This window comes from Emydura macquarii, unplaced genomic scaffold, assembly GCF_026122565.2.
Source record: "Emydura macquarii macquarii isolate MOO-44397 ecotype Brisbane River unplaced genomic scaffold, CSIRO-AGI_Emac_v2 contig_1644, whole genome shotgun sequence".
Classification (NCBI taxonomy): domain Eukaryota; kingdom Metazoa; phylum Chordata; order Testudines; family Chelidae; genus Emydura; species Emydura macquarii.
This window is the reverse complement of record NW_027131781.1, coordinates 18184513-18211298: the sequence shown is the minus strand read 5'-3', so window position 1 is coordinate 18211298 and position 26786 is coordinate 18184513. Positions and strand designations below refer to the sequence as shown.

General features: G+C 36.1%; 2 protein-coding genes across 4 annotated transcripts in view; one reads left to right on the top strand and one right to left on the bottom strand.

Annotated features, from left to right (window-relative positions):
• Positions 1-26786, top strand: part of FGF7 (fibroblast growth factor 7) — an 85337-nt gene that overhangs the window by 13796 nt on the left and 44755 nt on the right. Inside the window, exons 2-3 of one of the 3 annotated variants that reach the window (XM_067555787.1) lie at positions 12728-12802; positions 17165-17755. In XM_067555787.1, coding sequence (XP_067411888.1) covers positions 17470-17755 — 286 coding nt within the window. In that variant the 5' untranslated portion in view covers positions 12728-12802; positions 17165-17469. Of the gene's footprint in view, positions 1-12727; positions 12803-16508; positions 16603-17164; positions 17756-26786 lie in introns of those variants that run through there. The other 2 variants (XM_067555788.1, XM_067555789.1) reach the window with 2 other exon arrangements.
• LOC137158156 (protein FAM227B-like) overlaps positions 1-26786 on the bottom strand; it is a 65363-nt gene that overhangs the window by 36281 nt on the left and 2296 nt on the right. The gene's annotated exons all lie outside the window — the stretch shown is intronic.

Sequence of the window (26786 nt, the reverse complement as noted above, 5' to 3'; positions counted from 1 at the left end):
GACTGTAGGCGTTAGACAGAGAGGTTCAGAATGGCCTCTTTCGCTCCCAAAAGAATAAGATTATGATAGTGTTGAATAATAATAGACACTGTGCATTTGTTCCTTATTTTCATATCTTCAATCATATTGGTTTTCCACTGATAATATAAATTAAATGTAGAACTTCGAAAATTACAGAACTCAGCTGCTGAGTAGCTTCTCCGCGTCCTCATAACTCCCTACTATGTATGCGAATCTAAGGAGACCTCGATTAAAGTTACTTGTACTTACAGTACTCTAAACCACTCCTGTTTTAACACTGAATTTGAAAAAAGGTTCCCATCTCATGCTACTTAGGCACTGGCTTTTCTTGAAAATGGAGTTTGGGGAGAAAGCATTGAGAAAAATGGATGCTGTGGACCTGGAATTTCTCAAGTTTAGTCTTCAGAATAATCGTTTAATTTATAACACTGAGACTGTCAAGAAAATCTTTCCGGATTCTATAGTATTGGGAGTATTTGACATGCACATGCTGCTACAGTGAGAGGCTTTGGTGAACTAGTCAAAACAGAAGCAAGCATATTTTAAAGTGTCAGTTCTAAGAAATATTTTGAAGGTTGAACTAAAGGTTTAGATGCAGTATTTTGTAATCCGATCTTTCTAAATAGAACTCTTTCATTAATTCTTTCCAACTCCCAAAGTTCCTAGCAATAGAAGGAGCTTCTTCAGACAGCATTGGGATATTGTGGGATCCCAGGGAGGAGATAGGATGGAAGTCTGTATATTTTAAAGTAGCAGCAATACACAATGAGGCAGATAGGAGCATCATTTACATATAGGTCCACTCTTTCATTGGAGCCTACAGATATAAATTTACCCAGTGTCTGCTTTTCTGCTGAACAGATCCTGTAGCTCTCTCAGATTATGTGAAAATATCAGAGCATATATACTTCAGTCTGACAATTTCTAAAAGCAGATATCTCTGATTTATTCAAGGGATTGATAATGCAACATAAAGCCTCTCTCTTTTGTTACTGGTTCAAAGCCAGCCTGCATAGGTAACAAATGAACATTACCCACCTGATGGCTGTTTGACAGCCTATGTGAAATCAACTGGTTTCATTCCAACTCCTCAGAACAGATAGTGGTGGTTTTGTTATGAGGCTAACTGGCACCATTTGGGGCAGTCTCACCAAATGTGTCAAACACCGAATCATCTTGCAGACTGAATTACCCTCTCACCTCTAGATGTAGGACCCTCCAGGTAAAGAGTAAGGCATTATGGCTAGAAAGTGTGCATGGGTCCTGTCTTGCTGTACCTGTTCTGCCTGTAAACAGAAGGCTTCATTCTCCAGGACTATTAGCTTGGCACTTTCCATAAGAATGAAAATGCTCACACACTATATAAATGCAGGAATTTCTAACTGTCTTAAGAGTTCACTTCTGTGGATGTCAGCTAATATCCAAATATCTCTGCTATTAAGATCTTTAGTGAGTTTTATCTACAAAAAAAATCAGTTGGCCTACATCATTAACACACTTATACAAACAGAGGATAAAACAGTTTTATATTACCAGAAGTTGCATCATTATGGATTATTATTTTAGCATTGTTAGCCCTTTATAATATGATGTTGCTCCCACAGGATCACTGATTAAAATAGGAACCAGATGTGCCTTTCATGACCAGATTGAAAAAGATAAACAACTAGAAAATCAATTCAAATAAAAAGGATGCCCTGCGGGTGTTTTTCAAAACTGGAGAGAAAGAGACCGAGTGAGAGAGAAGCTTTTGGGAGGGTGAGGTAGGGGGTGGAAATTTTGCCTCATAACAGAACTTCTTTCCCCCATAAGAAGCTAGTGATCCTGGGACCACCTAGACTTTCAGACACATTTTTGATTACGACAGTGCAACATTAAGTTAAAATTATGCATCTAGACAGCATAACCATAGACATCTAGACCATAACAACAACAAACAACAACAAAAATCAGTGTTTTCAGTATCACGCACATAAAAAAACTTGTAGGCCTAATGAGAGATAAAGCTGGTGAAAGGAATGAGCCCATACTTAAGATCCAGATATGAGTGTTTTAAGGGAGCACCGTCTCAGTTTGAAGACTTATAAACATTATGTTAAAGCTTCAGCAAAATAACCTGATTTTTGAGGGAGTTCTGCCCTCTGGCCAATCCTGTTGAGTAGAAAATGCTCTAATCAGAAGCCTGAAATCTTGTAGATTATAATAGAGAGGGTTAATGACACCTGTGGGAAACAATTCCTGCTCCCCTGTTGTGAATCCTTCCCATTACCCTATTCAAGTTGAACACTTGTGCTATATTCTCAATATACTCAGCATAACTTTCAGAAACAACGGATAAACACTTCCTGCAAGTGCATCTTAGTATGCGTTTGTCTGCCAAGCGGGGTTACCTCCCTTCTTGGTTATGTTTATGAGAACATTTGTTTTAAATAAGAGCAAATTAAGACACTCCGTGGTCCCTCCCGTTTTCTACTCTTTGGAAATGGATCCCTCGTACTCAGAGTTTATCACAAGCTAAAAGTGTGTGTGTGTGTGGGGGGGGGGGGGGGGGGGGGTGATGATATTTGTGGAAGCCCATCTTAAAATATTGGCACTAGATCAAAAGTCCATTATTTGCACATCAGGAGCCTATTTTTTTTAGAAATGAGTCCTAGATGCTAATGTACGAGACAATTGTTTCAGGGATGTGCTGGGGAGGCACGGATCCCAGAATCTCCTTGTTAAAATTCTACCACCAAATTGAAGGGTGGGTTGGGCCAATTCCTTGCCACTGATGCAGTCAACCCCTCTCTGGATATTGCTAAATATTTCCTGCCAAAGAGGTTTGAGGCCTCAAAAATACTTCTGCCAAGCAACATATTTTTTCTGGAATGGACCAGATTATCGCAAGTATCCAGTGTTTTCGAGGATAGGACCTCACTCCAGACTTAATACAGAGTCTTCACCTCCCTCCTACGTCGCACTCCAAATTGCATAAGTTGAACACTCTGCTGTATGATCAATTACACACAAAAACCACATTAAAAGAATTTTCTGATTACAAAGTAAAGCACTTCAAAGTCAAGAAATGCCAGATTTAAGATTGCCCATATAACCTTAAGCCAGCCCCTTTGTGCGTACCTTTTATGACAGCGTTTAGTTACATGATCACCCAGTTTTTTTCTCCACAGTAGAGAAGCTAGAGGCCATTCTAAAGGATATCCTGTCTCTGCAGCTGAAATAATGGCTATCAAGAGGGCCATCTTGACTGATATGCAGTACAGGAACATGGATGCGAAAAGTAGTTAAGCAGAGCCTGTGGAGGACTAAATTTAATTTCTAAACAGAATCTATCAGATTGCATATTACTGATAGGTTCTCCACTCTCATAAGCCCAGACAATACGGGCTGAGATATATTGGAGAAACCCCTGTAATGGCTGCCAAAGTTTTAAAGGTTATAAGAGCTCCCTCCTGTTCCAAATTGTTCTGGAGGAACTTTAGGTCTCGGAAAGCTGGCTCCTGTTCCATCTCCCAACTCTTATCTGAGAGGTAGCAAAAGACTGGGGACAAGATAGATTGCTGGGTTAAAAGGAGATAAGGGTACAAAGGATTTAGCAATCCCTTTGGGGCAATGAAGAACCCATTTACAGACTGGCAAACTCACGTGCAAAAAAAATGTATTAGCAGCACAATATTAAGAAATACATGTTAAGCTCAATCAGCTTTTTCAATGAAAATCATTTTAGAGCCCAGAAACCACTGTCTAGGGCTAGCCAATGTAATGTTCACTGCTAACAATGCCATATTTTTTTTTTTTTTTTTTAAAGACAAAAGGCATGATTTTCAAAAACAGAATTTTACTAAAAATATGGTTAACTAGGAAAAAACTGCCCATCAACATTCTTAAATAACGTTTCATTAATTTCTCTGAAAAGTTTAATTTTTTTATTTTGAATTTTAATAAAAAACTGTGCCTTAATTTTTTTTTTTTTTTAAATCTGGCTTGGTGGATCATGCCAGTGATATGCCATTTTCTGCACATCAGCATATTGTATTTCAGTACAATAGCTATAAAGTGATTGAATAATTAATTATTAATTTAGCCATTTTATGAGTCATTTGCAAATAGCTTGGAAGACCAATTGTCAGCCTATTGGTTGTTTGTGAATGGTTTTCTATGCTTGTCACTTATACTGAGTGGCTGCCAAAAATCACAATATTATTTCTGCTCCTTGACTAAGTAACTGACATTTTTTAAATAGTAGGTTAGTAACTATCTAATACTGAATAAAGAAGAATACCTGATGAATACTTCCATTTGCACACAAATATTCTTGTTCAAATGTGAATATAGATATTCACAAGAACAGATATTTGTCTGAACAAAAACTTGTTTGTAGAAATACATTTACTGAATAGGTCAGCCTGATGCACTATCACCATACCATACAATGTCACATCTTCTGTGGGTTATATGACCCAATCCATGTAAATGTTTGGCTGGATAGGGGCAACAGTTAATCAATGAGATGTCCAAAGACTCCTAGTCTCAACAATTCCGACAATCACAACTTTCTTGCTTCTAATCTTTCTTTCAGTTGTTATCTTTTTTTATCTGAGGATCATTATCAAACTATTTAATTAGCTTCACTAACATAAAACACATACCAAAAGACCCTCTATCTCCAACTCAGCTATCAGGAAAGAAACAAAAGGACCCCTGCAGAGCTCTTTAAAAGATTCCTGATTATGAAGGAGGGGAAAGCCAACACCACCAGAATAACCAGCAGATGTAAGAAAAGGCTGGGTAAACTATACATCCTTTTTCTCGTTATTCAGTTCAGCAATGCTCTCATTCCTGGAAATTTGAGGACCTTCAGCAATATCACTGTGAATCAGGAATGTTAGTTTCTGTCTACAGTCTAGATGACAGACAAGAAGAATAAAGTGCAATTTAAGCTTAACTTTTTATGCAACTGTCTGTTGTCTTTGTAATTTAGGTGGTGGTCATGCAAAGAGAAGTCACAACATAAAACAGTCTCTGTGGTACTCAACAGTTTAAACAAGTGTTTTATTAACATTTTTTAAAAAGGTGTGGAGAGTATTATGTATTCTGTGTGGAAATTCATCCATTGCGTGAAGGACCAGGACAATACTTTCTGCATCATTTAACTCCTTGTGCCATAAGGGCTGTACTGATGGTGTCTGCTGGCAGGGTGGACACATGGGATACCTTACTCACTTGAGAAAGGATCTTCATCCTGCCACCATATAGCACAACACAGGAAGACCACAAGAGGGGTGGAACAAATACAAGCTAAGTAGGAGCCTCAAACCCACCTTTACACAGATCCTATACATACACTATACCAGTCCACAGATACATACAGTATGCCAGTCCACAGTAAATTGTCTCACTCTCCTTAAACTCATAGGCTGGAATTATAGTAACAGGGAGATGCATAGCACCCTTGCCCCTGGCCTTGGTTGGGGATGTGGATTTCCCATCCCAACTGCTTTGCACTCAACCTGCATAGAGCTCAAATATTTGGGTTCCATAGGAGGAACAGATTCAGTCAGAATGAATACTCCATTTTAACAGTCAACTTGAAAAACTGTGGGTTGGGAACAGCCATCTTAGAAAGCATGGAAGTGATTTATTTTAGTAGATTTCAATAGAAGGACAGGACAGGAGGTGGACCAGTCCAATCTTGGTCTATTTAAAAAAAATAGAAAAATTAAAGTCTGCTTCTGGCACAACTCATTCTCTGCTGATGCCATAGGAGAGGAAGTCCCCTTCTGATACATAAGGAACATGATTTCTTTAAAATCTCATGGCAGTGCAGCTGTGCATGGACAGATGAGATCCATGTTCATGCAAATTCCATGCAAATCTTGGCAGCAGTAGTGTGTGTCACAAACAGAGATGGGAGATGTACTATTTGGCTGGGATAGGAACTAACTGGAAATTTTCTGTCTAATGTGCATCTTAAAGGTTGCAATCAGTTTGAATTAGTAAATACTTCACCCTTCACAATTAAATTCACAATTATCTCAACTAAAGCAGTGCAATTGTGGCAGATTTTCATTTTACCACAGTGAATCTAAATGCAAAAGCCATCCTGGGATTATAGTTTTCACGTATTTTGTCAAATTCTTGATGTATTTGACCCATTAATATTAGTATTTGCCCCTGGAACATTTTTACCTATTAATCCTAAAGCTCAAACCATGATATTTTGAAACTGCATGGTCAATTCTCACATCTTCATCACTCTGAATCTTTCCCTGGTACCACACTAGATTGTCTAATAGTGAAAAATATGAAGTTTCAAATGTTACTAATTGAATTCTCTTAGCTATTATTTCTTTGATTCTTTGCTATGATTTCATTTATTTTTTTCATCCTCAGCTCTTAGCTATGATTTCATCCACTAGGTCTTCTGTTTTTGCCAGACCATTTTTCCTGAATTTTAATTGTTTGAGTTGTTATAATTTTTCCTAGTTAAATAACTTAATATCTAATATGGAAGCTTTTTTTTTTTTTAATTTTAAAACCAATTACAGTACTCAGATTATCTAAAATAAATAGATATTTTAATTAATTTTTAAATGAAACTCCTATCAAATCATGTAAAGTCACATCAGGAATAACCAACAATAATAGAATAGGTAATAATTTGTGTAGAACAATTTCTGTTTAAATATCAAACTTTTCCTCCTTTTCACTTTGCAATGAAGTGCTCTCTTCAATATTGTAATATATAAAAATTTACCAAATTTATTTATAAAACCAAATTTATAGGAAATGTCTACATTACTGCAACATCAAATGACTTTTCTTGCTGAATTAATTTTTGGTGCATCCTCCACTTCAGCTGATGCTTATTTATCATCCAAATGGGTAGTAATTTTGATATGCCATAACTTGGTGACTAACCAGTATCCTTGTCTCCTAGAGATGTAACAAATAACACAAGTGAAAGATATTATTGAAATAATTGCTCCTGTTCTGAACCTATTTACACATTCTTAGTCCATGCAAATAGCTTTGCTGTGAAGATGGTTATTTACCCCCTACTTTGCATTGTTTTAAAAGTATGTAACTGAATGCCATACAATTAGCTGAACAGGGGTAGGAAAGGTCTTACTGCAGCAAACAAAATAGATAGGAGTAAATCCCAAGCATTTCTATCATCTCCAGTATTACTTTATATATTTTTTCACTTGTTTGTTCTCATTAAGCCTGTCCGCTTTAATGCAAAACCTGCACAGATAAAAGCCACTGACAAAGTCTAACTAAACTAGAAGATTTGTGACAACTGAACAACAGATCATAAAAAATGTATCAGTGTTAAACCATGGATGAAATCCTCACCCCACTGTAGCCAGGATTTCACTCCTTCAATTGAACAGGTAAACACGCCTTAACACTATAGCACATATTGACTCTAGCATAAAGTGTAGTGTTAGAGTTTTGTGAGTAGAAAGAGAATTACAAGTATTTTCTTTTACGGACATCTTTAGTATCAAGTTCTCTGCTCATCAACAGTGTGACTATATGGTGTGCAAGCCTTTAATGAACTAAACACAAGGGCAACATATTTAGAAACTGAAAACCAAAATATTTACATAGTTGAGTCATGTCCCTTTTACAGTTTTTTACATATGACTCATGGTGCATATTGTATATACAATGCAGTTAACAAAGATATATTTTTGTGGATGTGCGCCAGTGAATGGACAAAAAGCTTGTATGGATGACAATTTCCAGGCAAAGTTGTATGGAACTGAGGGAAATCAATTCTAACTAATTTAAATTGGTAACTTGTAGAAATAAAAACCTAAATAAAACACAATACCTGCCCCCAAATATCTCTATATTGGAGAGAGACAGCCAGATCCTCAGCTGACGTAAACTGACATAATGCTGTTGAAGTATGGGCCACAGTCTGTACATTCTGATTTTATTAAATATATATTATTACACACAAAAACTATTTTGAAAGAACATTATTAAGATTGAAAAGAAGTCCTCCACCCAGTCAAATTTGAAATACTTACTCCAATGCATGGGGGCACTAAAGCTTTTCAAAGAAAAGGACACCAAAAAATAACGTTGAGCAAAACAACATATTTTTCACTAGGCTCATTCTCAGAAACACCTGAACCACTTTGGCTGAAGTTTTCAAAAATAATCATCCTGACGCAAACACCCAGCAAGGATAATTTCAGCCCAATGGTTAAAATTTTGCAAAGTTATAATCAACTATAAATACGATGTTATAATGGGAAGTGTCAGGCAACCTTAATAGTAGGCAGTGCTACCAGCACCAGCAATAATATTAAGGAAGGGCATGAAAAAGGTATAGATAACACAGGAAAGGAGATTAGCAGGTGAAAGAAGTGAGGTATGAGGAAGAATCTGAAGGGAAAGTGGATGTTAGTATTTGAAGAGAAAAGTAATTCCATGTATCGGCAGGAGCAGGGAAAAAGATACAGAGGTGTAAGTGGGAAAAGGAGACAAAGGGAACAATTTTTTATTTCAAGTTTCCTATTTTCTACAAGAATATCATATAGAGGTGCTGCTGGGAACAAAGCAATTGGTAAAAACCTTCCATTTATAGTCTCTCCTTGCCACACAGCTCCACATCATTGCAAAGGTTTTGCTCCCCTAGTCAAATGATGGAAATGACAAAGGGACTCCATTTATTAGATACGAGGAGCTTAATGCTGGGTTCCTGGTGAGTTTGTATATAGGCAGGTGTACTTATCCAGTTAAGATGCTGGACATCAGCTTGCCTTATACTTAGAGTAGCAAAATTTTTCATGTTTGGGTTGTCATTTTTTTAAATAATATAATTTTTTCCTTAATTTGTTTTTAAGCATGTGCTAACTTGTGAAACTGACATGATGTGCCTTAATAGCATCTTTTTGTCACAAACAATATTTCTAAGGGAACTGGATAATAATATGCATTCAGTATGGCAAAATGCCTATATTATTTTATTTATCTGATTAGATGCCAACTGATAGTCACTAGAAGTCTACTGATAATTTGACCTTTAATAAGATCTAGCTGTAAATTAAAGAGGATACCATATAATTTGCATGGTGAGACTCTTCATTAGGACCTGGTTTTTACTAAGGATATAGGGAATTATTTGAATCAAAGGATAATTTTCCACTTTCAATCAAACTTTGTTCAATTACTCATATAGGTAGTATTAGTAGATCATCACTGAAATTGATCTTCAAAGTAACAGTCAATCTAGAGAAAAGTGGGCTAGAGAGTCTGCTCTCTGAAGAATTCAGACAGGTCCCAATTAGAAGGAACACAAAATAGATGTCAAAGATTAAAAGTCTAGCAGATAGACAGGCTAATGATGGGCATATCATGGCAACAGGTATTCTTGCTTTAAACTTCAGTAAAGAATTATTTTTCTGTGTTAAAAGGTTTCTAATATCCATATATGCTTGACTGGTAAGTGGATTGCATGAATCATCATGAAATGCAGTGCTTAGTATATGAATCCTCACAGAGGGTTACAAAAATGCTAGTTTGATTAGACATATAAAAATATAAATGATACAAACCTATTTGCATATGTTGCTGTTGATTATAGGTGGCATTTAAATTTAGTTCTGTTCAGAGATAAACATAGGTTTCTATTGAAGCGTTTCTTTTCATATTTATTATTACGGGCTAAAACTATATTTTAATAATGAAAAAGTTATTGGAAATACTGTTTTGTTCTTTAAATAAAGAGATTTCAAGAAAGCTCTAGGAAATGTTTGCAATGAAATTTTAGAAAACATCTTTTAGTATAAACAAAGATGTTTTGTGTAAACTTAAACATTAAGGTATGTAAAAACAAAAAAATGAAATAAAAAGCTACATAAGGTCATGGAAAGTGGTAGGAGTTACAGCTTTTCTAAGTGTTCTGTTCAAAGTAAAATTGGGTCACGTAAACTCTGAAGGCTTCCAAAACCTGGTGGAAATAAACCAGCCGCTATATAATGAGACTAAACTGTTTTCTGTGGACTCTAGAATATCATTTTCTAGTCTCTCTGCCATCTCTAAAAGCCTTATGCTACAATACATTGCTGCTATAATCTTAAATTTTTGATAATCCTACTCAGTGTGCCCAGGTTACGATCACAAAGGAATGGACTCCCCTATGAAGATTGCCAGTAAAGGTAATGAAGTTACTAACAGCAATGGAGAGTTTATGTAACCATGGATACTATGCAGGCCTCACTCAGAGGAAGAATCCATCCATCACCAAATATGCTAATCCCTGGGATTCCACTCTCTTTCACGTCAGTCTGCACCTCAAAAAAGTCAACTTCATGGTGACCCATCCTCTGGTCAACTAAGCCTGGATGAGTCTCCCTCAAAAGCCTATTTTAGAATTAGTTAAGGTATTTACTCCAAGGTCCCCATTCTCCCCCAAATAAATTCAAGGAAAAAAACAAAACAAAACAAAACAAAAAAAAACCTAATTACTGCAGATAATTTATGAACAAAAAAAATTTACATTCAGATAAATTACTTGCTATTAAGTGTTCTGATATCTACTAGTGGTACACCCATTTCCAGTTTTCCTGAAAGCTGAAATCCATCCTACATGACCGTAAGCTGGATGCTTATAACAGCAAATAGAGATAGCTGAGGCTTTTGGGTTTAGCTTTGCAAAATATTTAGGATGAAAAATGTATAGAATTTTTTTTTCAGTACACCATTTTATCCAACATTGTCAGGCCTATAAAATATTGCAGTTTCAACAACCCATGCAAGTTACCAAAAAGAAACAACTTCTCTCAACAATCAGGCAGGGGAAGGCTGGAAGGAGCTATACCTTAGGTCTATGTATTTTTAATCCACTCAATACCATAGCATCTAGGCCGAAAATTAAAATAGCAACAATTCCATGCAAAAGTGCCATATTCCTCATCTCTCTATTGTTTATAGAGGGTTCCTTTTGCTTTATCTCAAGAGATGCTACTGGATGTTCTGCAGCTGTCTGAGGAAAGGACAAAGAGCAAATAGCGAATTTTTCATTGCATCCTAAATCCTGATTTGTAATGATAGGGAGTTTTGCAGCTGAGGGTCTAATACTGAGAATGCCCAGCTCCTGCACCCTGAGAATTTTACTCTGGTCTCTATCAGCCAGAGTCCCAACTAATTTCAGCTGTGTGCTGATCTTCAAGGTAGATATATTCCACTGCAGGCTCTGAAGATTAGCAACAGCGATCCTGAAGCAGATCTGAAACAGGACAGGAAGCCAGCAGAGTGCAGAGAACCAATGTGTTGTGCTCGCACTAATTAAAGTTTCCTAGTAGGCAGGCCACTGCGTATTGGACCAATGGAAATGTTTATATTGCCTTCATAGTCAAACCATGTAGAATATATTCTAGGAGCCCAGCATGGAAATGAAGAAGGTAAGGGTTACCACAGCTAAGTGTGCATCTGCAAGAAAAGAATGTACTCTTTCAGTTAGCAGAAGATTGAAAAATGTCTACATGTCTGCTACTACTACTGTTTTGGTTTCTGCTGTTTGATTCAGAGACCTGTATTCAACCTTCATAATTACTGTTTATCTCCAGTATTTTCATTGTTGCAACACTGTGGGCAACTTCCCACCTACTCACACTGCAGGAGTTGGCATCTAGGTTGCTGTAACGGGAGAAGATTTATGGTGGTATTATGGGGATGGTTTAAAAAAAAAACATGGAGTACATATATGCAATATTTTTTTCCTTTCTGTAACTTTTAATGCTCTCAAGTTATCACAATGTGCTGTATTTCTTCAAATAAAAGCCTGCCAGAGGAAGGATCATGACACTGGTGGAATTTTAGGGGAAACTCTGCACCATGTAAACCTTGCTTGAGATGCAACTTGCAAAGGCCAGGGCATATTTGCTTGTCGAGGGTTAAGATAAGGTGGAAGTGCTAGCCAATGAAATTAGATATTCTTTCATGGAAATAGAGTAGGGCCGTTTGGGGAAGGCATTGATTATACTTGACTGCCAGCCTGATTCTGGTAACAAGACCCTCTCTGTGGCAGCATGGGATATGAATACCCCCCACTTCCAGTCAGCAGGAGGGGCATTGCAGTGACTTTGTCCTGACCTGGCCTTAACAGTTTCTTGCCTATCATTCTAAACTTTTACCCTTCTCTCCACCTGCTGTAGGGGAGCCCTTAAAGGGGCAATGCCCCTTTTCTTCCAGCTATCTGGACAAACACCCACTGGTATAAAGACTACAGTGGGCAAATTAATGAAAACAGAGTAGGCTGGTTTGGGGGAGGCATTGATTAATACCTAGCTTATATAGAAAGTGGGTTGCATTATCCCAGGAAATTTGGATGAAGGACTGCCTGATTTGCACAAACAGGTCAAGATGGTGTCCTTTCGTTAGACAACATACAGTTGGGCTTGCTTTTTGGTAATGTCTAAAGTTTCATTGTATATTTATAATTTACTTATTTAAAGCTGCAGCTTTGTTTTGAAAAGGTTGTTATTTGTGGGCAAAGCAAGGAGGAAAGGAGGAGGATGTGGCCACCAGCCATATTAAAATAACTTGTTGTTCACTGGTTACACGTACAGCTGGTGCCTTATTTAAATTGCTTTTTAATTATTTTAAATAGAAAGCTGCATAAAGATCTGAGCTGAAGCAGTACTACAGAACACACTGCCGTATCAAATGATTTATTTTACAGAGCTGGGAGAGATACACACAGAAAGCCTGTGGCTGGAGCATGAGTATCTGCAGCTTTCTGGAAATGAAACCTCAGGTATGCTATGGCTTTATATAAAACTACATGCCAGAGGAAGCCCAAATGAATTAGCAATCCCCAAATGAAGAAAAAAGCAAGTTTTAAATATTGCAAGTGCAATTTGTTTTTGCCCAGCAAAGAAACAACATTTAAAAAAATATTCTACATGCCTTCTACTGTGAGAAGTAAAACACATAAGATTTTATCCCAGATTATTTGAATGCCACAGATTTTTTCATTGCTATCAGTCAGAGTTCAGATACGAGAATGGAAATGGAACTGTATATTGGTATAAATGATTGAAGAGTTCTTTTTAGCAATGGACAAGGGATCAGGGGCTATGCTGATTTATCAGATTTGTCTGTAGCTTTTGACACTTAACTTGATGGTAGTGTTGACTTGTCCAGTGAATCTTGTGGGAGTTGAGGAAGTGCACCTTTAGTGGATTCATTCTTCCTCTCTAAAATGTCCCCGACAGGATTGCTAATTTTCTCCAATAGTCCTCACATGGAGTCCTACAAGATTTTGTAACACCCCTGTTCAGTATTAAACCAGTAGGGTAGATTGTGAGATGCTATGGGCTGAGATTTCAACAAAATTGTCAGTAAAACTCACCCCTACATCTTCTTTTCACTGAACTCAGACTCCCACTGATAGAGAAGGGAATTTACAGGTAAACTAACTGGTTACACATTAGCCTGGATTAGGCTTATTAGCAAGGGGAAACTTTTAAAGGACTAGGAGGAGGCAGTATTTGCATCATTTTCCAGGGTTCACTATTGCAATAAGCAGTAGTACAGGGCTACTCTTGCAATCTACCAAGACACTCCATATCAAGCAGAACTCACCCCCTTTGTGGGGCAAGCTAGCATGAACAAATAATACTTGGGCTGAAGTCTCTGTAGTGGTTTCCTTTCATTTCTGGGTTGCAACTTCAGGTGTCAATGGAGATCTTTAAAGACTAGAACGGACACTCAAGAAGTTATCTCAATTTTGTACCCTAACATGTCAGAAAAGATGGCTGAGTGGTTCTTGCCCTTTGTCCCTAAGTATGAAAGCTCCACCACGGACAGCAGGGCTCTCTCAACTGAGGGCCCCACCTTTGGAATGCACTCTTCTTGGTAACTTCTCATGGCCCAAGATCAGAGATTTTTGTGGCATGTCACAAAGCCAATGGGACATAACCTTAGCAGTTGTAAATCAGTATAGCTCCATTAAATTCAATAGAAGTACATCAGTGTACACTAGATGAGGATCTGGTCCCATTTTATTCAGTGCTTAATTGACTGATTTTGTTATGTTCCTAGCGTTATTTCTGAAAATTTGTGATTTATTCACTATTGAAGATGCATAGTTGCCACTATAATAGGGACTATAGAAATTAGCATAATCAATACATAATAAAGAAGCAGCTTCCCCACCTCCCTCAGCCACTAAATTTCCAGATACCAAATAAGCAGTTCGGAAGGAACATATCAGAAGACTCTTCTATTACTGCAACTGGGACACATTCTTTTAATCCCCTCACACTGGGGATAGCACTAGCCAGGTGAACTGTACCAAAAGTCACTTCTTAGTGTGTCCAATGGAAGCATTAAGTATTCTAGGTAGGACAGGTGCATGCCACTGGGTCTCTCCCGTAAGCATCAAAACATGAGATGGGGCATTTTGTAGGGCAAGTTAGAAATATACGATCACCTAAGATTCAGGGACCATTCCTGACCTTGGCTGTGGGTGTGTAAAAGAATTTCAAACTCACCATGATTTTGAATGGGTTTCCACACATCCCTAGTCAGAAATCTTGGGTGACCGAAAGCATTTTGTACCTTTTATACTTCCTCCCTCAATGCACCCATGATAATCCATGATTATTAAATAATTGTTAAAAAACTCAGGTTCACATTTGTTCCTCTCTTGCTGTCCCTTCTGTGCTGGAATCTCTGGTATGGATCTAATGTTCCTACATGGGTCTCCATTGCCTCCTCATGTTAAAAATGCGTACTTGTAACAATTATGAAAAGAATTTCCTAACAGAATGAGAAAATATTATATAAGTATTTGCAATTAAATCATTGTTCTTTCAGGTACCAATGATAATAACATAGAATTCCTGGGATCCTACTCTCTCTCCACAGGATTTGAGTAAATCTCATTGACTTCAAGTGAACACGCAGGGAGTAGCAAATAGGGAGTGCTCCAATGGAGCTCTGAAAGAAGAAGTTGAAGTATCTGAACTTTGACAAGGAAAGTCACTCATATCCTCTGCGTTTGTGTGTGGGTTGGAGGATGGGAGGGCAGGCTGGGTGAAATAGTGTCCCTGGTGTCACACACCTGCAAGGGATAAACATTGGAACATTCCAAACTGAATAAGTCTTGAATCACTAAACCCTCCTCACCACTAGGTGGCACACACCTACCCTTAATGCTCCGAATGGCTATTAAACTAGCTCAACAGTTCTTTTCAATCCAGTTAAAGAATTCCAATACTCTAAATAATTATTCCCCGCCTCTCCTGGGAAAGGCTGTGGATCAGAGTAAAGCATGATTACATTACAATTACAATACTACTTTCAGAGACCTACAGATAGTCATTTTCTCCTTAGGACAGTACATTACAATATTTCCCCATTCCTGTTTACCACACTCTTATGGAGATTTTTCTGCAAGATCAGAATAGAATTCATATTAAACAAGATAAAAAGGCATTGCCGTACTTCTTAGTGAAAACCAGAGTTTCAATATGTTTTTATAATTGTTGGATTTCACCAAAATCACAAGAAGATTTTAAGGATGACATGGAGCAAAAACTTTGGGCAGCAGACTGATGAAAAAAGTTGGAAATAAATATGTAGAAACAGGATAATATGAAGCTGTCATATTTGCCTCCTCAAGACTTAAGACTGCAGATCATCCTTCCAACTGTGTGCTAATATGGATAACATCTGCACTACTGAAACTTTTAATTCTCATGCTGCAATTTCTAGGAAGTATTCACTGGGGAAATGTGGAATATCATTCCTTATTATATTTTTCTTTGGGTGCTGAAAAAGGTCTAGACTGAATACCATGTTTGGAACATATACATTGTGGTTTGCCCCAACAACCAGTTAAATAAAAACCCTATGGATTTTCTATGCAATTGTTCCTCGTTTACAAGTCTACAATACAAAAAAATGATACACAGTCCAGAATAGTCACCATGCACCCCACTCACACTAAATAATGTATCTGGATACTTCAGATATCTAAAGGGAAGGACAGTAAGCAGAGTATGCACCCATCAATCTGCGTAACAGATTTGGAGGAGAAATGAGGTGTGTGTGTGTGTTTTTGTTTCTAAGGATAAAGGAATACTGAATTAAATCAAAGAACAGAAACGCTTTAACTGACATGCAAAGCAATTGTATCCAGTGATCACAGAAATCTGTTTCTGGAAAGTAGGTACATACTTGGAGATTTAAAGCATAAACTATGTTTATAGCTCCCTCTGATGACCATTGGACACTACACAACATAAGTCTTCTTTTATTTTTGTTCATGCATTCAACTGACAGCTGACTGGTTAAATTCTAATTGCTTCCAAGTGAGGTCAGCAAAGGTATTTATCGAAAAGGACTGAACAACAGGCTCAACACACACGCACAAGCGCATACACACACCCCACTACTCTTGCATGTTGATTTATGGAAACAATTATAATTCTGCTGAAGTCTATCTGAGCTGAGAAAGTTTGTAGCTACAGTACAGAGTCTCATGTTGCAAAAGGCAGACAACAGAAATGGAATACTTGTGTATCCAGCTGTTATCAACAAGAAGAAGTAAGTTATCTGTCCTTTAAAAGAATGCTCAAGACGTTCTAATAACTAATGACTTTTTCCTGTCTTCTTGATTGATATAGGTTAGAAGTAACCTTATTGATATTTTCTTAAAAATCTACTAGTAACTGAACTTCACATGTATGATGTGTAAAAATATAGTCCCACAAATATCTGGTTTGTCCTGACATTTAAATTGGAGAAGCGTGGGCAGTCGTCTAGAAACTAACTTTAAAGGTATAGGCATGAAGTAATCAAATGTAAGTGATGCAATAGCATTTTATTGTGTATGAGGTTAGTAGCTCAGTTGAATCAACAGCTTTTTTGAAAGACATTACTGAAAAGGACTGTACATAGTCACTTCAAATGAGCGCTGATGTCAAGAGTTTGTTTTAAGAGATATCTTGTATGTGCGCTCATGTATTTCTTTTAAAGAAGTTAACAGTGACACACTGCATAAAGATAGAAGATTTTTTGCTATACTACAGTACTCATGCAGCATATATTATAGTTGCACATGTGTAACAATTGACCATAAAACTTATGCATGACACTTTTCTCATAGATCTTTTACTTTCAGTGCAAGCAGCAAATTCAAGTAGTACAGAAGGTCATGACAGCCAAGGTTATTATAACCTGTTTCTTTAAAGGATATCCTGACTGAAAAGATATTTAAGGAGCTATCCTGTTTCAACATCAGTAACTATTAAGGAATAAGGATCAGAATTCTGGAAGAGGGAGCAATCTCAATTAAATCAATCTGCAACTCACTGTAAAGAAAGAAGGCAGGTCAATGACCTAGGAGCAACGATCTACTTGAGATTTAATTTTCATTATGTTGTTCATGAATACCCAGAACACCGCACTATAATGCACAAATGGATACTGACATGGATCCTGCCAACTTTGCTCTACAGATCATACTTTTACATTATCTTTCTAGTGGGCACTATATCTTTAGCTTGCAATGACATGACTCCAGAGCAAATGGCTACAAATGTGAACTGTTCCAGCCCTGAGCGACATACCAGAAGCTATGATTATATGGAAGGGGGGGATGTAAGAGTGAGAAGACTTTTCTGTCGAACTCAGTGGTATATGAGGATTGATAAAAGAGGCAAAATAAAAGGGACACGAGAAGCAAGCAACAACTACAGTAAGTAATTTCTCTGCTTTTGCAATTTGCATTGAAAGTTTTTACATTTATGTATTGTTGGTTTTTTATCCCTTAATTTATGATGATTTCACAATAATTTTGTATAGCGCAGTGACCATTCTATCAGACATGCTTTCCAATTAAAATCATACAGCAGAACATTTGGTATTGATTATGAAATGCGTCACTTTATTACCAGTATGTTGTAGATCTACTAATGTATTAGTTACAGCTGGTAACTATTAACAGACAGAGAACCTTTTTTAACAAGTGAATTAAGGTTGTACATCTGAAAATATAAACCACAAACTCTATGTTCATAAGGTACTTATGAAACATTAAACCACATTTATGTAGCATACAAACTATCCACAAGTGCAATATGATTGATTGAACAATTAAAAAATATTCAATATTAGAAAATTCAATGAAAATTATGAAAAATTGCCTTGTGAAACCATTTGGGCAATTTGCCAGGCTAGTAATAAAATCTATTGCTTCTACAGCTCATTATTACTATGATAATGAAAAAATATTCTCTCTCACTTCCAAAAAAGATCACTCACCCAGAGAGGATGGATATGTAAAATTATACTAAGTATACTTTTAGCATGGGCTAAGAGTGTCTGATAGTAACCCTGAACCACGTAAATCAATATTTAGAATGATTTTCATATACAACTATTTTCAGACATTATGTTTACATGTGCTGTTTTTACAAATTTGACAATTTGTGTACAGTGTTATAACTTTAGGCAAATAACACATCTACTTCAAGAAAACTGGTGCATAAATTCTTTGAGAGAATACAGAGAAGTATACATTGTATCACTTAAAATAGGAACACAATTACAAAATGTTTATTGCTTCTTATAGCGTCAGAAGTATGTTGTTCTAGTGAACAGTGTTTATAGACATTTTAAACAACAAATCTCTGTCCTGTGATGCTTTTAAATATTGTTTTATTATTTGCCATATAAATTACTGAGCATTATGTAACAACAACAAAATCGAAGTGCAAGAAATGGTAATATGATTGGTTATTTTTCCAATTGAAAATTTACCCCCCCCCCCCCGCCCAAACAAATTCTTGTTCTTTTGAAGTACTATGCCTGGTTTGTTTGCATCATATTTACTTCTTGATTGTAACTAGCATTTGGCATCTTACATAACTCAAAGAGGGGTTTTTGTTTTTTTTTTGAAAATTTTAGGGTTTTTTTAAAATTTGTTTTTATATCAGTCTCCTTTTTTCCCCCCTACAATCTATTACATCATACATAACCAGATGGCTTGGAAAAGGTAAAACATCAGTTTATTGGCTATGGGCCAAATCCAGAGATTTTTAGTTGGTTCTTACTCAGGCAACCTCTCATTTACTTCCAGTAGGACATTGTGAGAATAAGGACCATAGGACTATATTCTACAAGTGAAATCCTGGCCACACTGACTTCAATGTTTTTGCAAAACTAATACATGTTGCAATAATATTTTATCTGGTTATTACTTGTATACAGTCTCTCTAGATGAGTTTAGAGCATCACACACTTGAATAATTTTACAAATTTGCTTTTCATGATACCATGCTGTTTAACCAATGTGTTGGTTGTAATTTAGCATTATTTTGAATTCAAGTAAAGGCTCTTAATCTGTGATTCTATGTTGTTGCTGCATATTAATGATTTTAATCAGTGTTTATTTTAGGATTTAATTACTAGTATCATTTAGGTTTTTAGTTAAAAGTAGCTTATTTGCCTCAAAGTTTTTTTTGCAACACAAAATCCTGAATACTTTATCTACTAAATCATGTGTGAGATAAGGAGATGTCTCTGCCATGTGTAATTTTATGTAGAAATATGTGGGAAGTCTCCCAGCATATTAAATTAAATTTGCTTGCCGTACTTCATCTACTGCATGTACTAGGATATAATTATTTTAATGCTTTTGTTGGATAAGCAGAATAGAGAAAACAATACACAGACAGAGGGATGGGAAAAAAATTGATTGAGCAATGATAATAGGGTAGTATTTTCAGAGGAGCTCCTGTGTATTATCAAATCAAAATATAAATCAAAACAAACTCACTATTTCCTTATTATTTAACTAAGGATTTTTTTTTGGTTTTTGGCATACCCTTAGTGCAAATGAACGAAACCCTTCTGAAGATGTGTTTATGGCCATATACTAAACACATGTCCAGACTGCATTCAGATAAGAAAAAGGTTGGACTAATTTGCTTTCCCCCAGGCAAATGTTATTTTTACAGCAGTAGACTCAGACACCTCTTATTTTTATCTAATTTGTCTTTAAAATTATATCTATTACCTAAATGGACAAATCCACATGTGTAAACTTCACTCATCTCTGTTCGGTGACTCACTAGTCTGCAATGATCAGTGCTGGAAGTGGTAAACCAGACCACTCATTTTTTCAGGATGGATGGGGCTCCAAAAGTGTCACATCAGAGTCAACCACATTAGCTTCTGTGGCTGTTAATGATTCAGTTGCTGCTCTGAGAAATGTCTTCATATTCTACGCTGCCAGCCCCACTATATAAAGCTTAGAACAATGCAAAGATAGGTGAGAATTCTCTACATTTGAAAGAGGAAACCCCAACTTTCTCCTATAAGAAATCAAATGCTGATATAAAAACATTGATTTCCTGTACCCTGAATGTAGGAGAGAATCTAAAGCAGATCCTACCTAAAGCAACATATGTAGAAGAGGAAACAACATCCCTCTTCACTATCAGAAGCGTGAGATAAACTCTGATTTAAGTAGGGAAATCTCATTGTAAATATTTAAATGTTAATGTTAATGTAATTTAAGTGTTAATAAAACATTCCAGATTGACAGTCTTACAGACAGAAACCACAACTTTATCCATATACCATATATTGTACAACATGGACCATAGGCAGAGCATGCTTCCTCACAACTAGAAATCTTTGAATGATAATATAGCACCAGCAACTTGATAAGGAGCAAATACATGGTAGTTCTCATATTAATCAAAATTATGCATCTGAGGTTCCAAAGAATACAAATCAAGGACTGTGAGAGTCAATAAGTAATAAAAGAAAAGGGTCAAGTCTAATACGTACATTATTTGGAATTCTTTGCATATCAAACTTCTCCTAACATACAGAATGGGGTCACAATAATGTGATCCTATGAAAATCATAGGAAACATATAAAATAGAACACTTTCATCAAGCAGACTTTGATGTACAGTTCATTTTATTAGTTGATTTTACATGACAACATATATTGTACCAAATCCTTAATATTAATCTCAATTTAATTTCTTCTTGTTCAAAGTTAATTTGTTACAAGTACTTATTGTAACAATTTAGTCAGCTCTGAGTCCAAGAAATAGCATACACCACAAAAATCTAACCTAATCTTCACGTCTTTTGTGCTAGCAAAGCAAATAGCTGAATCCTGTGCCAAATCAATGATTACCCCCTTAGGTGTCAGAAGAATGTTTACTGCACACGCATTTCAGTAAAGAGAACTGTAAATAAATCTTTAAAAATTAATTGTTACTGAAATATTGTGAAACATTCCATTTTTTTTCCTTGGAGCAAAGTCTTCTGTATCAAACATCTCTATATCTGCTGGCAGAGATACCTGTCTTGGCCATACAGCTGATAACTACAGAGGAAATTTGGTCAATCACAGAACCACTAGGCAAAGGAAATGACAGCTGACAGAAATAACCCTACTCCTCAGGCTCCAAGTTGAAGTGTAGAGTAAGAGCCTCTCATTATAAAACTAAAATCATCATCAAGAGACAGATGTGAGAAAGAAGACTCAGACCTTCAGAATATTTCTTAATTTCAGTTTTGCTTTACTATACTTTGCCTAAGTTTGTTAGTCAACAGTCAAACATTTTTCTCAGTTCATTTAAAAGAGACAAACTGGCACATGAAATACAGACTGTGGAGGTATTTCTGTCTCAGAAATAGAATGAGACAAAGCAAGTGGAGCAGAGAGGTAACGGATAGATCTCTTAGTGATCAATATCTGCCTTTTTAAAACAAATTTAGCTTCCCTTTATTACTGCTTGATTTTCCCATCATTTCAGCTCTAATTATGCAAGTCTTGCAAATTTATTAGATTTTGTGCAGAATGGAAGTAAAAAACACACCTTATGTTAATTCAGTCTGAAGGAATTGACAGCTAGGACTGGATGACCCTCTAGGAATTTACATGCTATGTTAGTCTTGAAGCTTCATTCTAACGACAAAGGGCTTCTTGACTATTGCAAAAGCCTCCCCAGAATCTTGAATACTAACTCTTTAAAAAAGAAGTGTGAGAGTTTTTAGATTGTATTTTCAGTACTCAACGCACCTCTGATTTTTGTTCAAGTCAGTTCTCAATCCAGGAAATACCTCCTCCCCACCCCCATTCTGAGATGAGGTTTTAGTGAGATCTTAGCGCAAGATGGCAGAAATGTCACACAAGGTATTGACCTTGTGAGACTTCTATTATTTTGTTCAAAAAAAACTTATAAAAGCATCACACAAGGTTTCAGTATCATTAATTGAACCTAAACTCCAGCCCATATTAAACCCCAACCTGAAACCTAGACCAACTCTAAATCCCACCACATCGAAAATTAACAAATTTGATCTAGAAGTGCACCAAACTGCTATAAATCACACACACACACACACACACACACACACACACACACACACACACAAACCAATATGATTTCATTGTGAACACAAGGGAATAAATAACCATAACTATATAATAACCATATACATTGCATATGGTAGGTGATGCCAAGAATGGAAACATGTTTAATTGGGTTCAAGCAAATGTTATACAAGAGACACAAGGCTGCACCATCTTGTAACATCTCCTGCTAACCTGTACACATATCCTACATTTAGCATAGAAATGGAATAGATTATAATCTGTAGTATAAGAATACGACTGTATCTAAGGAAACAACAACCAGAAAACACCACTGCCAGGTAATTTTATCCTTCCTCAGATTGTGAACCACTTATTCTCACTGGCAAACGCTTACTCACATAAGTAGTCATATTGAGCCAAACCACTCACTATTGAGTAAGAGGCTAAGAGTATGGCCCTCCATTATGTCCTGTCTCACCTCAAAACATTCTTGAAAGTGGAGGAAATTGTATCTGTAGGACAGGGTTTTGGGAGAGTTTACAATCTCTCCTAATGAACAAATTCCAGAACCAGTCTACCTATAAAAAAGTAAAAACAATTTAATTCAAAATGTTTCTAAAAATGTACAAATTGTTGTTTCTCATTTAAATCAATGGGTAAAGGTTCCATGAGGAAGTGTCTCTGAACTAAATTTTATTGTTGCTAGTGTGGAATATGTGGATTAAAAAAAATATTTTATTGTTTATGTGGTTGTATGACTCTGGAACTTAAACAGGAGTTTTTCTTTAAGATCTGTAGACTTTCACATGATAAAGTTAGAGCTGGTCAAAAGTGAAAACCTAATTTTGCAAACTAATTTCAAAATTTTGATATTTTCATTTTGAAGTGTTCAAAATTGACCTAATTTTTCACTTTTTTTAAAAACAGTCTTAAATTTAAAAATACTTATAGAATACATTACTGATTAGATTATCAAAATGGTAATCAATTTCTTTTCCCAAGAACTTTGGTAGTAAATAAAAAAAAAGTTACATAACCATTTTGATGACATTTTTGAAAAAAATAAGGCAACATTTTTGGCAAAAAAGCAAAACATTTTCACTATCAATTTTTCACAAAAATGATGTTTGAAAAAGATTTTTTATAAGTAATTTTTTCCCTTTGAAATATTTTGACTAGCTCTAGTGAAGGTACATGGAAAATTAAAGGAACTTGTTCCAAAGAACAAGTCTTTCCTATTCTCCAGTTTGCCTGAACAACCTACCCTTTAAAAATGTCCTATCTAAACTGAAGCTGATTTATGCAGATTTAAAGTTCTCACCCGCTTTTATGTATCCTCCAATTTTCCCCTTTGAAAGAAAAGAGAAATAATTTTAAAAAGATATTTTTAATAGTTGAGTTCCAGAGGGGTAGCCGTATTAGTCGGTTTTTAGCAAAATATTACCACACTGGGCTGGCCTTTTTTGGGAAAATACATGGAATTAAGTAACATTGCTCCATTTTGAGAGGACATATGGTCTAGTGATACAGGACTGGGTCTCAGGAGACCTGACATCTATTCCAATTTTTGCAGCTTACTTGCTCAGTGACTTTGGGGCAAGTCCTTTTACCCCTGTTCATCATCTACAAAATGGGGATGATATTTGCCTTCCTGTATAATGAACTGTGAGATCTATGGATGAAAAGTCCTATAAAAAAGCTGAGTATTATTGTTATAATAAGTGTTATATGTAGTAAATACCTTTTACTAAAATGACAAAGCATCATGATGTTGAACCAGGAGCTGGAAATAGCTTAAAGTGAGGCATAATTTACTGTCTGGACCAATGGTTCTCAATCCGTAGCCCATGGGCCGTTTGCAGCTCAATCAGTACACAGTTGTGGCCCATGCGACATCTTCTGGGCCATACAGATAGCATATATATTGTGTGGATGTGGCCCACATTACACACAGAAAGCTGCATGTGTGTCCTACAATGGCAAATAGGTTGAGAACCACAGGTCTGCACAGAGGAGCATACAGTTTGAATTGGTATCTCAATGCAAGAAGTACTTTTCCAGATTGCTATATAGAAATTACAGTACTTTGGTAGTCAATTTGATTCCTAATATAGTCTTTGTTGGAAGGCACTGGATCTCCTTGTTTGCCGCTTAAAACCTGTTGTGTTGTTTGAATTTTTTAAAGTGACATTTTTAGATTTGTAGGGTCTTTGAGTACTCAGTAAATTGGATAATGTGATTTATTTATTTTTTCCCTTGGAGTTCTGGAATATCCTAGACATTCTTAAGTGTGTATTCATACTGTTCCATGCTTCAAGACTATCACATAGGGATATGTTGTGGTACACTTTCCTTATCATTGCAGAATTAGTTTAGGCAAGAAAAGAACAACATCTTACTCCTAGAATGGCACATTGCTTTCTTGCATAATTGACCATCTATGACCATTTGGCAGCTGAACTTCAATTGTCTATATTAACTGTTGACTTTATTGTTCATTTTAAATTCTGGGTATGAGCTGGTGAAAGTGTCATATGAACTGACTAGTGTGCAGTAAGTTAGAAAAAAATTAAACGTGTTAACAGTGAAACATTCATACAGAGAGCACAATAGAGGTTAACAATTATAGCTGCTGTACTGTCAGACAAGAAGTTTCATAACACATTACATCATTTTTATGCATGGAAAAAGTTCTGTGTAACAATTGGTGTTGAAAAGCTGGAAATGGATATTCACAGATGTGGCTGACAACCACACGCATAATACACAGAGGCAGTAAAAATACTGATGCAATCAATATGCCTTATTGACATTTTATGCATTTAGGTTGTGAAACAAAGGACAAGGTGAAGTTGAATTTATAACTGGATATTTCACATAACTCCCATGTACTGCTTAGTAAATTAACCTAAAATTCACGGGATTATCAACCACCCAGATGGTCAGCTAGTGTATGTCTGCCTCACCTCATTAGAGTCAATGGAGCTATGCTAATTTACACCATCTGAGTATCTGGATGTTTTTATCTTGGGGAAATGATATTTTAAATTGTCATAAAATTATAGTAGAGAGTAACATGATATTAGCAAATATTTGCTAATACTGTTTTCAGTATGTTGTATTTAGTTTATAGATCAGCATTATAATACAGATATTTGACGGAGTATCTCAGCTTCTCACTTTTTCTTGTGGATATTTCTATAAAATTATGCTGTTTCTATCTGTGTAACCATAGCCTGCCTTTACACTGGCTACAATGCGAGCTGTAATTCAATGCTACTACATCTGGTGCAGTCCACCTGTGGTCAAAATAGCAGCAGCTACGGTGTAAACTGTACTCACGTAGACTAAATAGGACTAGACAAAAGACAGGCAAATTGATTGACTTCTGTCTACACTACAGCTTCCAAGGTTGCTACCACTGGCAGTGAAATATGGCTTGCATTTTCACCAGTGTAGGTAAGGCTATAAGATTGGATTTAATTTGCAGTAACTGGCATTTGCTTTGGGGTGGGAAGGGAGAAAGCATCAGGGAGAAGGTCAGTTGACCTTACAAACATTAAAATGATTTTAGAAACATAAGCAATTTTTGACTGGATTTAGTAGCTCTGCTATGGTTTTAAGAGAATACGTGGATGGTTAAGTAGGCATATATTGGGAATTTGACACTTCAAGCTAGAAACAATAGGCTGGCATGGCAACATGATCCAGATATTCAGTTTAACAAAAACATGCAGTATGATTTTCTTTTCTTTTTAGCAGAATATAATCCAAAAGACATCAGAGTCAGGGTGCTAATAAATCAGTGTGTAACCATAAATGTAAACAAGGATTGTGCCCATTTTTCTCACCTCTGTAACCACAAGAATACCTGCTTCAGAGGCAGCAACAACCACCAACTAACTTACCTCCACCAATTTAACCCAAACTCAGTACATTTGGATAAACAGACTAGTTAAGTGTTTGGATAACAAAAATTCCCTTGCATTGCTACATGAATTTTTTCATAGAAGAATTTTTAATAAATAGGCCTCACTTTACTTCAATTTCTTCCATGTCTAGCTTACTTTTAAATGTGTTAATAGACACAGGAAGGTGCTGTACACTCTGAAAAGAAGCTGATCAAACTTGGTTTTGGTCTTTTTTACTCTTGATGCATTCATGATACATTTCTAACTATAAGGCAGTGTTCTCAAAAACTACAACTAAAGGGAATTGAGTTGCACTAGTAATCTAACAATTTTAAAATAGAATCAATGCACTAATTTCTAAAACGTGACATTTAAATATAAATCACATTTAAAGTGCTATCCATATGTGTACATCAATAATAGTACCATTGATTTCAGGGAATATTTTAGAGGTGAATCTATGTAATTTA